Raw genomic sequence first — 12,868 nt, 5'->3', positions numbered from 1 at the left:
GTCCTGGCGTCGTGAGGGAGCTTGTTCCACCATTGGGGTGCCAGAGCAGCGAACAGTTTTGACTGGGCTGGCGGGAACTATGCTTCCGCAGAGGAAGGGAGCCAGCAGGCCAGAGGTGGATGAATGCAATGCCCTCGTTTGGGTGTAGGGACTGATCAGAGCCTGAAGGTACGGAGGTGCCGTTCCCCTCACTGCTCCATAGGCAAGCACCATGGTCTTGTAACGGATGCGAAGCTTCAACTGGAAGCCAGTGGAGTGTGCGGAGGAGGGGGTGACGTGAGAGAACTTGGGAAGGTTGAACACCAGACGGGCTGCGGCATTCTGGATGAGTTGTAGGGGGTTTAATGGCACAGGCAGGGAGCCCAGCCAACAGCGAGTTGCAGTAATCCAGACGGGAGATGACAAGTGCCTGGATTAGGACCTGTGCCGCTTCCTGTGTAAGGCAGGGTCGTACTCTCCGAATGTTGTAGAGCATGAACCTGCAGGATCGGGTCACCGCCTTGATGTTAGCGGAGAACGACAGGGTGTTGTCCAGGGTCACGCCAAGGCTCTTCGCACTCTGGGAGGAGGACACAACGGAGTTGTCAATCGTGATAGCGAGATCATGGAACGGGCAGTCCTTCCCCCGGGAGGAAGAGCAGCTCCGTCTTGCCAGGGTTCAGCTTGAGGTGGTGATCCGTCATCCATACTGATATGTCGCCAGACATGCAGAGATGCGATTCGCCACCTGGTTATCAGAAGGGGGAAAGGAGAAGATTAGTTGTGTATCGTCAGCGTAGCAATGATAGGAGAGGCCATGTGAGGATATGACAGAGCCAAGTGACTTGGTGTATAGGGAGAATAGGAGAGGGCCTAGAACTGAGCCCTGGGGGACACCAGTGGTGAGAGCACGTGGTGCAGAGACAGATTCTCGCCACGCCACTTGGCAGGAGCGACCGGTCAGGTAGGACGCAATCCAGGAGTGAGCCGCGCCGGAGATGCCCAGCTCGGAGAGGGTGGAGAGGAGGATCTGATGGTTCACTGTATCAAAGGCAGCAGACAGGTCTAGAAGGACAAGAGCAGAGGAGAGAGAGTTAGCTTTAGCAGTGTGGAGAGCCTCCGTGACACAGAGAAGAGCAGTCTCAGTTGAATGACCAGTCCTGAAACCTGACTGGTTTGGATCAAGAAGGTCATTCTGAGGAAGCGATAGCAAGAGAGTTGGCTAAAGATGGCACGCTCAATAGTTTTGGAAAGAAAAGAAAGAAGGGATACTGGTCTGTAGTTGTTGACATCAGTGGGATCGAGTGTTGGTTTTTTTGAGAAGGGGTGCAACTCTCGCTCTCTTGAAGACGGAAGGGACATGGCCAGCGGTCAAGGATGAGTTGATCAGCGAGGTGAGGTAGGGGAGAAGGTCACCGGAGATGGTCTGGAGAAGAGAGGAGGGGATGGGGTCAAGCGGGCAGGTTGTTGGGCGGCCTGCAGTCACTAGTCGCAAGATTTTATCTGGAGAGAGAGGGGAGAAAGAAGTCAAAGCATAGGGTAGGGCAGTGTGAGCAGGACCAGCAGTGTCATTAGACTTAACAAACGAGGATCGGATGTCGTCAACCTTCTTTTCAAAGTGGTTGACAAAGTCATCCACAGAGAGGGAGGAGGGAGGAGGGGGGATTCAGCAGTGAGGAGAATGTGGCAAAGAGCTTCCTAGGGTTAGAGGCAGATGCTTGGAATTTAGAGTGGTAGAAAGTGGCCTTAGCAGCAGAAACAGATGAAGAAAATGTAGAGAGGAGGGAGTGAAAAGATGCCAGGTCGGCAGGGAGTTTAGTTTTCTTCCATTTCCGCTCAGCTGCCCGGAGCTCTGTTCTGTGAGCTCGCAATGAGTCATCAAGCCACAGAGCTGGAGGGAGGACCGAGCCGGCCGGGAGGATAGGGGACACAGGGAGTCAAAGGATGCAGAAAGGGAGGAGAGGAGGGTTGAGGGAGGCAGAATCAGGAGATTGGAGGGAGAAGGATTGAGCAGAGGGAAGAGATGATAGGATGGAAGAGGAGAGAGTAGTGGGAGAGAGAGAGCGAAGGTTGCGGCGGCGCGTTACCATCTGTGTAGGGGCAGAGTGAGTAGTGTTGGAGGAGAGCGAGAGAGAAAAAGGATACAAAAGTAGTGGTCGGAGACATGGAGGGGAGTTGCAGTGAGATTAGTAGAAGAGCAACATCTAGTAAAGATGAAGTCAAGCGTATTGCCTGCCTTGTGAGTGGGGGGATGGTGAGAGGGTGAGGTCAAAAGAGGAGAGGAGTGGAAAGAAGGAGGCAGAGAGAAATGAGTCAAATGTAGACGTAGGGAGGTTGAAATCCCCCAAAACTGTGAAGGGTGAGCCGTCCTCAGAAAGGAACTTATCAAGGCGTCAAGCTCATTGATGAACTCTCCAAGGGAACCTGGAGGCGATAGATGACAAGGATATTAAGCTTAAATGGGCTAGTGACTGTGACAGCGTGGAATTCAAATGAGTAGATAGACAGATGGGTTAGGGGAAAAATTGAGAATGACCACTTGGGAGAGATGAGGATTCCTGTGCCACCACCCTCTGACCAGATGCTCTCGGGGTATGCGAGAACACATGGTCAGACGAGGAGAGAGCAGTAGGAGTAGCAGTGTTTTCAGTGGTAATCCATGTTTCCGTCAGCGCCAGGAAGTCGAGGGACTGGAGGGTAGCATAGGCTGGGATGAAGTCAGCCTTGTTGGCGGCAGAACGGCAGTTCCAGAGGCTGCCTGAGACCTGGAACTCCAGGTGTGTGGTGCGTGCAGGGACCACCAGGTTAGAGAGGCAGCAGCCACGCGGTGTGAGGCGTTTGTTAGCCTGTGCGGAGAGGAGAGAACAGGTATAGGCAGAGGCATAGTTGACAGGCTGCAGCAGATGGCTACAATAATGCAGAGGAGATCGGAATGAAATGAACTAAACATCTGGGAAAGGAGAGAGCAGGCCTCCCTCACCAAAAAAAATAAAAATATATATAACTCTATAATATAATATTAACTCTGTCCATAAGGTGTAGATAGTAAGTATAGACCGGAAGTAGAGGCCTGGGCATTGTTGTTCACTAATTTACTCCAAGTAGGGAAAGGATGGCGGGGTTGAAAAGTAATAAAGGGGAGTATATATATAAAAAATAAAAAAAACATGGGGGATTGGAAGTGATGCAGACAATTACATTGATAGAAGATACAATCTATCTGCAATATTAAGCTGATCCATTCCCCCCAAAAAATTTTTTACAAAAAGATTTAAAAAATAATACTAATAAATTTTAAAAAACACACTACGCCGCCAGGGACTCAAATCCTGCAGTGCCAGACGTGTCCCCCTGCTTAAACCAGTACATGTCCAGGCCCGTCTGAAGTTTGCTAGAGTGCATTTGGATGATCCAGAAGAGGATTGGGAGAATGTCATATGGTCAGATGAAACCAAAATAGAGCTTTTTGGTAAAAACTCAACTCGTCGTGTTTGGAGGACAAAGAAATCTGAGTTGCATCCAAAGAACACCATACCTACTGTGAAGCATGGGGGTGGAAACATCATGCTTTGGGGCTGTTTGTCTGCAAAGGGACAAGGACGACTGATCCGTGTAAAGGAAAGAATGAATGGGGCCATGTATCGTCAATTTGTCTGTCATAGTTGACGTGTACCTATGATGAAAATTACAGGCCTCTCTCATCTTTTTAAGTGGGAGAACTTGCACAATTGGTGGCTGACTAAAACCTTTTTTCCCCACTGTACAATACAATGGTAATGGGCAGAAAAAGTTCATGTCGATCCATGGAGGCAAAAAGGAGTTTATTTCAATAAGAGAAAAGCTGTGAAAGCAAAGAGAAGGGAAAAGTAATGTTTGGGAAAAATTTGGTAAAGTGGTAAAAGATGATGATAGCATGTTATGTGTGAGACTCTAAATAGGCCCATATTAGCTCCTGCAGTAAAATGATACAACAAATGTAGGCAACATTTTGACTCGGGAACAGAAGTGGAGAAATAGGATTTATTTCAGCATCTTGAGAGAATACAAATGCGCAGTTAGATACCGTCTGTAGAGGTGCTGTCTTTATTAACATCATAAAAGCTGATCGTTTTTCAACCACATAAAATATGCATCCAAGCCAAACTGAAATCTTATCAGCAACATGTTTCCACAGCATTCTATTTCCTTCCAACTGGTCAAACTGATGTCATTTGGACATTTTGCACAGAAAATCGTTCATATTTTTAGAGTCATTGCATTTTCCCTAAACGTCATTGCTCCGTGAAAGAAGCAGAGGTCACAGAACTTTACTGATGTCAACTGAACAAAAATATAAACACAACATTAAAGTGTTGGTCCCAAGTTTCATGAGGTGAAATAAAAGCTCCCAAAAATGTTTAGAATGAGAATGAATCAGAATGAGTTTTTCCCCACAAAAGGGCTTTATTACAGACAGAAATACTCCTCAGTTTCATCAGCTGTCCGGGTGGCTTGTCTCAGACCATCCCACAGGTGAAGAAGCCGGATGTGGAGGTCCTGGGCTGGCGTGGTTACACATGGTCTGCGGTTGTGAGGCCGGATAGACGTACTGCCAAATTGTCTAAGACGACGTTGGAGGAAGTTTATGGTAGAGAAATGAACATTACATTCTCTGGCAACAGCTCTGGTGGACATTCCTGCAGTCAGCATGCCAATTGCACGCTCCCTCAAAACTTGAGACATCTGTGGAATTGTGTTGTGTGTCAAAACTGCACATTTTAGAGTGGCCTTTTATTGTTCCCAGCACAAGGTGCACCTGTGTAATGATCATGCTGTTTAATCAGCTTCTTGAAATGCCACGCCTGTCAGGTGGAAGGATTATCTTGGTAAACGAGAAATGCTCACTAACAGGGATGTAAACAAATTTGTGCACAACATTTGAGAGAAATACGCTTTTTGTGCGTATGGAACATTTCTGGGATCTTTTATTTCAGCTTATGAAACATGGGACCAACACTTTACATGTTGCATTTATATTTTTGTTCAGTATAATTATAGACATGTTGACTAACAAATAGCCTACCACAATGTTGAAAATTATAAGCAGAAACATATTTAAATCAGGTAACAACAAAAAATCGTTCCGCCGTCTCTGACTGTAGCATACAGCACATTTTCTACATTAGCGGGTTAGGGTCGGGTTCTGGCCTCAGATTTTCACTTTATCACATATAGTCGGGCCGGTTGCGGATGGGTTATTAGCAATTGCGAGCCGGTGCGGATGAACAAACAGCTGACCCACTACAGTGGTACTGGTAAAGCCTTAAGTCACCCGTTTGCTCAGCTAGGCGAATGTGAACGTCTGTGCTCGCATACTCCCCAAAATACCTTTGCTTGAAAAATGAGAAAAAATAATACTGTTGTTTGTGCTTCTTTAGACAGCAACTACATACCCAGTAACACTTCCTCAAAATAGTCTGAATTAATACAAAATAAATCTAGAAATCTATAATTAATTTAGAAGTTTTGGCCTAAGAGTTCTTATTTTACGTCTGGCTAATATGTTAGGTGCAGTATTTCTCAAGTGAAAACTGCTGTGCAGGACTGATTTCTGACAGATTCAGGTTGAATGAAGTAGAAACTAGCGTACTTACATTTTTACATACATTTACATTTACATTTACATTTTAGTCATTTAGCAGACGCTCTTATCCAGAGCGACTTACAGTTAGTGAATACATATTTTTTTTATACTGGCCCCCCAAAACAAACACTTAATCCCTAAACTCTTAGAATTAGTGGTGCCTCAAGGAACCATTGCTAAATCAAATGGTTCATATTTGCACCTTCGGTTAGCTGAGGGGTTCTTGGAGGAACCTTAAATGGTTCAATGTAGCAACGGGTTCCTGGAGGATTGTAGCTTTAATATCTTTTTTATTTGAGCAAATGTCTTTCCTGTTAATCTGTTCTGTTGTATTGTCATCACATTTTAAGTTTGCACACTGACAGTTTTGTAGCTTCAATGAGGCTTACAGAGGTACATGAGTTCCTCAAGAACCAATCCCAAAGTTAGAATAGTTAACACTTTATTACTATTTATTATTATTATTATTTATTACTATATGTCATGTGAATATTATTAATTTTATATTTCAATATGTAATATGCTAAAATATTGAAGGATGTTTTGTTTGCTGTGTACAAACTTAACATGATGAATAGGAATGACATTTAGGCTAACGGGTGGCCAAAAATAACTATCTGAAAGCCACACCTCCAATAAGCCACACCTCCAATCTGATAGGCTGCCAGCTCTATAATATATTATTAAAAAGGTTAAAAAAAAGTTCAGGTTTGAACCTTTACACAGGGGTTCCTCGAATACCCTTTTTAGAGGGGTTCCTCAAGGAACCTTTTTAAACTAGAAAGGTTCCACCGGTGTGGCAACCCAAAACGTTCTTCCAGTCACCTTTACTTCTAAGAGAGTATTTTTGACCAATCACCAACGAAGGGGTGTAGACTTCGGCTACCAAAGTTCAACATGCCTCAAGAAATGTTTTTGTGTGAGAACAGGCAAAGAAAACAACTAATGAACCCCCAAACTAACACAAAGTGGCCACGTTTCAACTGGGAAGCAGGTGACAGTCTTTTTCCATCCCTACTATAGCACAATACCCACAATACACCACTCACACCCATACTGGGAGTAAACAAACACACATCTATCATTACCATCAACACCATCATCACCACTATCACCACCACCATCATCATCACCACCACCATCATCACCATCACCACCACCATCACACCATCATCACCACTATCACCACCACTATCATCACCACCACCATCACCATATCATCACCACCATCACCACCACCACTATCATCACCACCACCATCACCATATCATCACCACCATCACCACTATCATCACCACCATCACCACCACCACCACCATCATCACCACCATCATCATCACCACCATCACCACCATCACCACTATCATCACCACTATCACCACCATCATCACCACCATCATCACCACCATCACCACCATCATCACCACCATCACCATCACACTATCATTACCATCACCACCATCACTACCATCATCACCATCACACTATCATCACCACTATCACCACCATCATCACCACGATCATCATCAGACCTGAATTTGTCCTCAAACATACAGGCACACAACCCAAGCATAGTAGCATGGTGTCTATCAAAGTCTGGACACACCTACTCATTAGGACACGCCTCCACCTACTCATTAGGACACGCCTCCACCTACTCATTAGGACACGCCTCCACCTACTCATTAGGACACGCCTCCACCTACTCATTAGGACACGCCTCCACCTACTCATTCAAGGGTTTTTCTTTATTTTTACTATTTTTTACATTGTAGAATAATAGTGAAGACATCAAAACTATGAAATAACACATATGGAATCATGTAGTAACCAAAAAAGTGTTAAACAAATCAAAATATACTTTATATTTGAGATTCTTCAAATAGCCACCCTTTGCCTTGATGACATCTTTGCACACTCTTGCAGCAATCATCCCGACTCATCCCAAACCATCTCAATTGGGTCGAGGTCGGGGGATTGTGGAGGCCAGGTCATCTGATGCAGCACTCCATCACTCTCCTTCTTGGTCAAATAGCCCTTACACAGTCTGGAGGTGTGTTGGGTCATTGTCCTGTTGAAAAACAAATGATAGTCCCACTAAGCCCAAACCAGATGGGATGGCGTATCGCTGCAGAATGCTGTGGTAGCCATGCTGGTTAAGTGTGCCTTGAATTCTAAATAAATCACAGACAAAGTCCCTATTGACTGACCTTCATTCTGACCTTTGGTCTTTTACCAAATAGGGCTATCTTCTGTATACCCCCCTACGTTGTCACAACACAACTGATTGGCTCAAACGCATTAAGAAGGAAAGCAATTCCACAAATTAACTTTTAAGAAGGCACACCTGTTAATTGAAATGGATTCCAGGTGACTACCACATGAAGCTGGTTGAGAGAATGCCAAGAGTGTGCAAAGCTGTCATCAAGGCAAAGAGTGGCTATTTGAAGAATGTGTTTAACACTTTTTTGGTTTCTACATGATTCCATATGTGTTATTTCATAGTTTTGATGTCTTCACTATTATTCTACAATGTAAAAATAAAGAAAAACCCTTGAATGAGTAGGTGTGTCCAAACTTTTGACTGGTAGTGTGTCTATATACACACAGTGCATTCGGAAAGTATTCAGACCCCTTCCCTTTTTGCACATTTTGCTACATTACAGCCTTATTCTAAACCTGATTTAATAGTTTCCCCCCCCCTCATCAATCTACACACAATACCCCATAATGACAAAGTAAAAACACCAGTCTCAACGTCAACAGTGAAGAGGCGACTCCGGGATGCTGACCTTCTAGGCAGAGTTGCAAAGAAAAAGTCATATCTCAGACTGCCCATCTTAATATTTTCTTTTTATTGGCCAGTCTGAGATTTGGCTTTTTCTTTGCAACTCTGCCTAGAAGGTCAGCATCCCGGAGTCGCCTCTTCACTGTTGACGTTGAGACTGGTGTTTTGCGGGTACTATTTAATGAAGCTGCCAGTTTGGGACCTGTGAGGCGTCTGTTTCTCAAACTAGACACTCTAATGTATTTGTCCTCTTGCTCAGTTGTGCACCGGGGCCTCCCACTCCTCTTTCTATTCTGGTTAGAGCCAGTTTGCGCTGTTCTGTGAAGGGACTGGTACACAGCGTTGTACGAGATCTTCATTTTCTTGGCAATTTCTCGCATGGAATAGCCTTCATTTCTCAGAACAAGAATAGACTGACGAGTTTCTGAAGAAAGTTATTTGTTTCTGGCCATTTTGAGCCTGTAATCGAACCCACAATTGCTGATACTCCAGATCCTCAACTAGTCTCAAGAAGGCCAGTTTTATTGCTTCTTTAATCAGCACAACAGTTTTCAGCTGTGCTAACATAAATGCAAAAGGATTTTCTAATGATCAATTAGCCTTTTAAAATGATAAACTTGGATTAGCAAACACAACGTGCCATTGGAACACAGGACTGATGGTTGCTGATAATGGGCCTCTGTACGCATATGTAGATATTCCATTTTAAAAAATCAGCCGTTTCCAGCTACAATAGCCATTTACAACATTAACAATGTCTACACTGTATTTCTGATCAATTTGATGTTATTTTAATGGACAAAAAAATTGTTTTTCTTTCGAAAACAAGGACATTTCTAAGTGACCCCAAACTTTTGAACAGTTGAAGTCGGAAGTTTACATACACTTAGGTTGGAGTCATTAAAACTTGTTTTTCAACCACTCCACAAATTTCTTGTTAACAAACTACAGTTTTGGCAAGTCGGTTAGGACATCTACTTTGTGCATGACACAACTAATTTTTCCAACAATTGTTTACAGACAGATTATTTCACTTATAATTTACTGTATCACAATTCCAGTGGGTCAGAAGTTTACATACACTAAGTTGACTGTGCCTTTAAACAGCTTGGAAAATTCCAGAAAATGATGTCATGGCTTTAGAAGCTTATGATAGGCTAATTGACATAATTTGAGTCAATTGGAGGTGTACCTGTGGATGTATTTCAAGGCCTACCTTCAAACTCAGTGCCTATTTGCTTGACATCATGGGAAAATCAAAAGAAATCAGCCAAGACCTCAGAAAAAAATTTGTAGACCTCCACAAGTCTGGTTTATCCTTGGGAGCAATTTCCAAACGCCCGAAGGTACCACATTCATCTGTACAAACAATAGTATGCAAGTATAAACACCATGGGACCACGCAGCCGTCATACCGCTCAGGAAGGAGACGTGTTCTGTCTCCTAGAGATGAACGTACTTTGGTGTGAAAAGTGCAAATCAATCCCAGAACAACAGCAAAGGACCTTGTGAAGATGCTGGAGGAAACAGGTACAAAAGTATCTATATCCACAGTAAAACTAGTCCTATATCGACATAACCTGAAAGGCCGCTCAGCAAGGAAGAAGCCACTGCTCCAAAACTGCCATAAAAAAGCCAGACTACGGTTTGCAACTGGACATGGGGACAAAGATCGTACTTTTTGGGGAAATGTCCTCAGGTCTGATGAAACAAAAATAGAACTGTTTGGCCATAATGACCATCATTATGTTTGGAGAAAAAAGGAGGTTACTTGCAAGCCGAAGAACACCATCCCAAACGTGAAGCACGGGGGTGACAGCATCATGCTGTGGGGGTGCTTTGCTGCAGGAGGGACTGGTGCACTTCACAAAATAGATGGCATCATGAGGAAGGACAATTATGTGGATATATTGAAGCAACATCTCAAGACATCAGTCAGGAAGTTAAAGCTTGGTCACAAATGGGTCTTCCAAATGGACAATGACCCCAAGCATACTTCCAAAGTTGTGGCAAAATGGCTTAAGGACAACAAAGTCAAGGTATTGGAGTGGCCATCACAAAGCCCTGACCTCAATCCTATAGAAAATGTGTGGGCAGAACTGAAAAGCGTGTGCGAGCAAGGAGGCCTTCAAAACCTGACTCAGTTACACCAGCTCTGTCAGGAGGAATGGGCCAAAATTCACCCAACTTATTGTGGGAAGCTTGTGGAAGGCTACCCGAAACATTTGACACAAGTTAAACAATTTAAAGGCAATGCTACCAAATACTAATTGAGTGTATGTAAACTTCTGACCCACTGGGAATGTGATGAAAGAAATAAAAGCTGAAATAAATCATTCTCTCTACTATTATTCTGACATTTCACATTCTTAAAATAAAGTGGTGATCCTAACTGACCTTGGACAGGGAATGTTTACTAGGATTAAATGTCAGGAATTGTGAAAAACTTAATTTAAATGTATTTGGCTAAGGTTTATGTAAACATCCGACTTCAACTGTATCTTTAAATCATCAGTTTACAAATCTGAACATATCTTTATTACGCAACTATTCTACAGGAGAGGGAGGGGCTAAAGGTCAGGGGTCTTCCTGTGATGTCATGGAATGTCATGGTCCCAGCTAGCTAAGGTGTGTGTGTGTGTGACTCCATTCTCTGAGCGTCTGTAGGGCCTTTTCACACAAACATCTCCTTCTTCCCATGTGTCGGGGGCCTCTGAGTGTGTGTGGAGCCGGGCATGGAAGAGCGTGTGTGTGGGGGCCCGGGGAGAGGAGTGTGTGTGGAGCCGGGCATGGAAGAGCGTGTGTGTGGGGGCCCGGGGAGAGGAGTGTGTGTGGAGCCGGGCATGGAAGAGCGTGTGTGTGGGGGCCCGGGGAGAGGAGGTGTGTGTGGACCGCTGGAGCGTGTGTGTGGGTCCCGGGAGAGGAGGTCCGGGCATGGTGAGTTGTGTGGCGGGCCCGGGCGCAGGTAGCGTGTGTGTGTGTGGGCCCGGGGTCCGGCACGAGGGCGTGTGTGTGGGGCAGGGGGTCATGGAAGGGTGTGTGTGTGGGTCGGGATGAGGGTTGTGCCCGAGGAGAGGTGTGTGTGTGGGTCGGTTGGTCATTCGCAGGTGTGTGTGTGTGTGGGTCGGGGTCATCCAGGTGTGTGTGTGTGTCGGGGTCATCCAGGTGTGTGTGTGGGTCGGGGTCATCCAGGTGTGTGTGTGGGTCGGGGTCATTCAGGTGTGTGTGTGGGTCTGGGTCGGGGTCATCCAGGTGTGTGTGTGGGTCGGGGTTATCCAGGTGTGTGTGTGGGTCGGGGTCATCCAGGTGTGTCTGTGGGTCGGGGTCGGGGTCATCCAGGTGTGTGTGTGGGTCGGGGTCATCCAGGTGTGTGTGTGGGTCGGGGTCATCCAGGTGTGTGTGTGGGTCGGGGTCATCCAGGTGTGTGTGTGGGTCGGGGTCATCCAGGTGTGTGTGTGGGTCGGGGTCATCCAGGTGTGTGTGTGGGTCGGGGTCATCCAGGTGTGTGTGTGGGTCGGGGTCATCCAGGATTGTGTCAGGCGTCCCTGCAGGGCTGAGCAGAGCATCGTAGTCGAAGCCTCCAAGCGGCTGTAGAGAGAGGGTCAGGCCTCGTCGGGCCTTGGCCGGCCGGTCAGGACGCTCCCGCAGCGCCAAGATTACCTCCACAGGTCGTCGCTGTAGCAACGCCAGGTCAAAGGTCGCGCCGTGGAAAAAGGTCTGCCGTTTGAAACGCTCCAGGGTCCGCAGCCGCCGCGTCGGTGTCTTACACAGCAGCTGTCAATCAATCAATTAATCAATAATTCAATCAATCACATTTATTTCTAAAGCCCTTCTAACCACAATGTGTATGTCTCATGGACTTAGATAGACAACTCTAGTGCCCCATTTGAGAATGGGCAGCGCCACTGAGGAATGTCACCATTTTTAAGTAGTCAACTGGGTTGGACTTCCTGTGGGTGAAGGTTGGATCACATGATTCCATCCAGGTCATCAGGAGGGATCAGCCAATGAGGTGGCAGTATGCACACCTATCAGTTTGTTTACCAACTCATAGAAGTATCAGTAGAAGAACTGACTACTCCATAATGGAGATGGCCTCAATGGGACAGATATAATGGAGATGGGACAGATATAATGGAGATGGGACAGATATAATGGGACAGATATAATGGAGATGGGACAGATATAATGGAGATGGCCTCAATGGCGCTGCCAGTGCTGGCACAGATATAATGGAGATGGGACAGATATAATGGAGATGGGACAGATATAATGGAGATGGGACAGATATAATGGAGATGGGACAGATATAATGGGACAGATATAATGGGACAGATACAAAGATGAGAAGTGTAACTAAGTGTACATGCGTACCTTCGTGCGTGTATCTGTGTCTGTGCCTTCGTGTGTGTGTGTGTGTGCCTTCGTGTGTGTGTGTGTGTGTGTGTGTGTGTGTGTGTGTGTGTGTGTGTGTGTGT

The 12,868-nt window shown here is 45.5% G+C and overlaps 1 protein-coding gene across 1 annotated transcript in view; it reads right to left on the bottom strand.

Annotated features, from left to right (window-relative positions):
• Positions 1-12,590: 12,590 nt before the first annotated feature.
• LOC123483458 (ribosomal protein S6 kinase-related protein-like) overlaps positions 12,591-12,868 on the bottom strand; it is an 80,462-nt gene continuing 80,184 nt past the window's right edge. Inside the window, exon 10 of the mRNA XM_045213512.1 lies at positions 12,591-12,608. Coding sequence (XP_045069447.1) covers positions 12,591-12,608 — 18 coding nt within the window. The remainder of the gene's footprint in view (positions 12,609-12,868) is intronic.

The sequence above is a fragment of the Coregonus clupeaformis genome, unplaced genomic scaffold (assembly GCF_020615455.1).
Source record: "Coregonus clupeaformis isolate EN_2021a unplaced genomic scaffold, ASM2061545v1 scaf0117, whole genome shotgun sequence".
NCBI classification, from domain to species: Eukaryota; Metazoa; Chordata; class Actinopteri; order Salmoniformes; family Salmonidae; genus Coregonus; species Coregonus clupeaformis.
The sequence above is the reverse complement of the archived record's forward strand: the minus strand, read 5'-3'. Positions and strand labels throughout refer to the sequence as shown.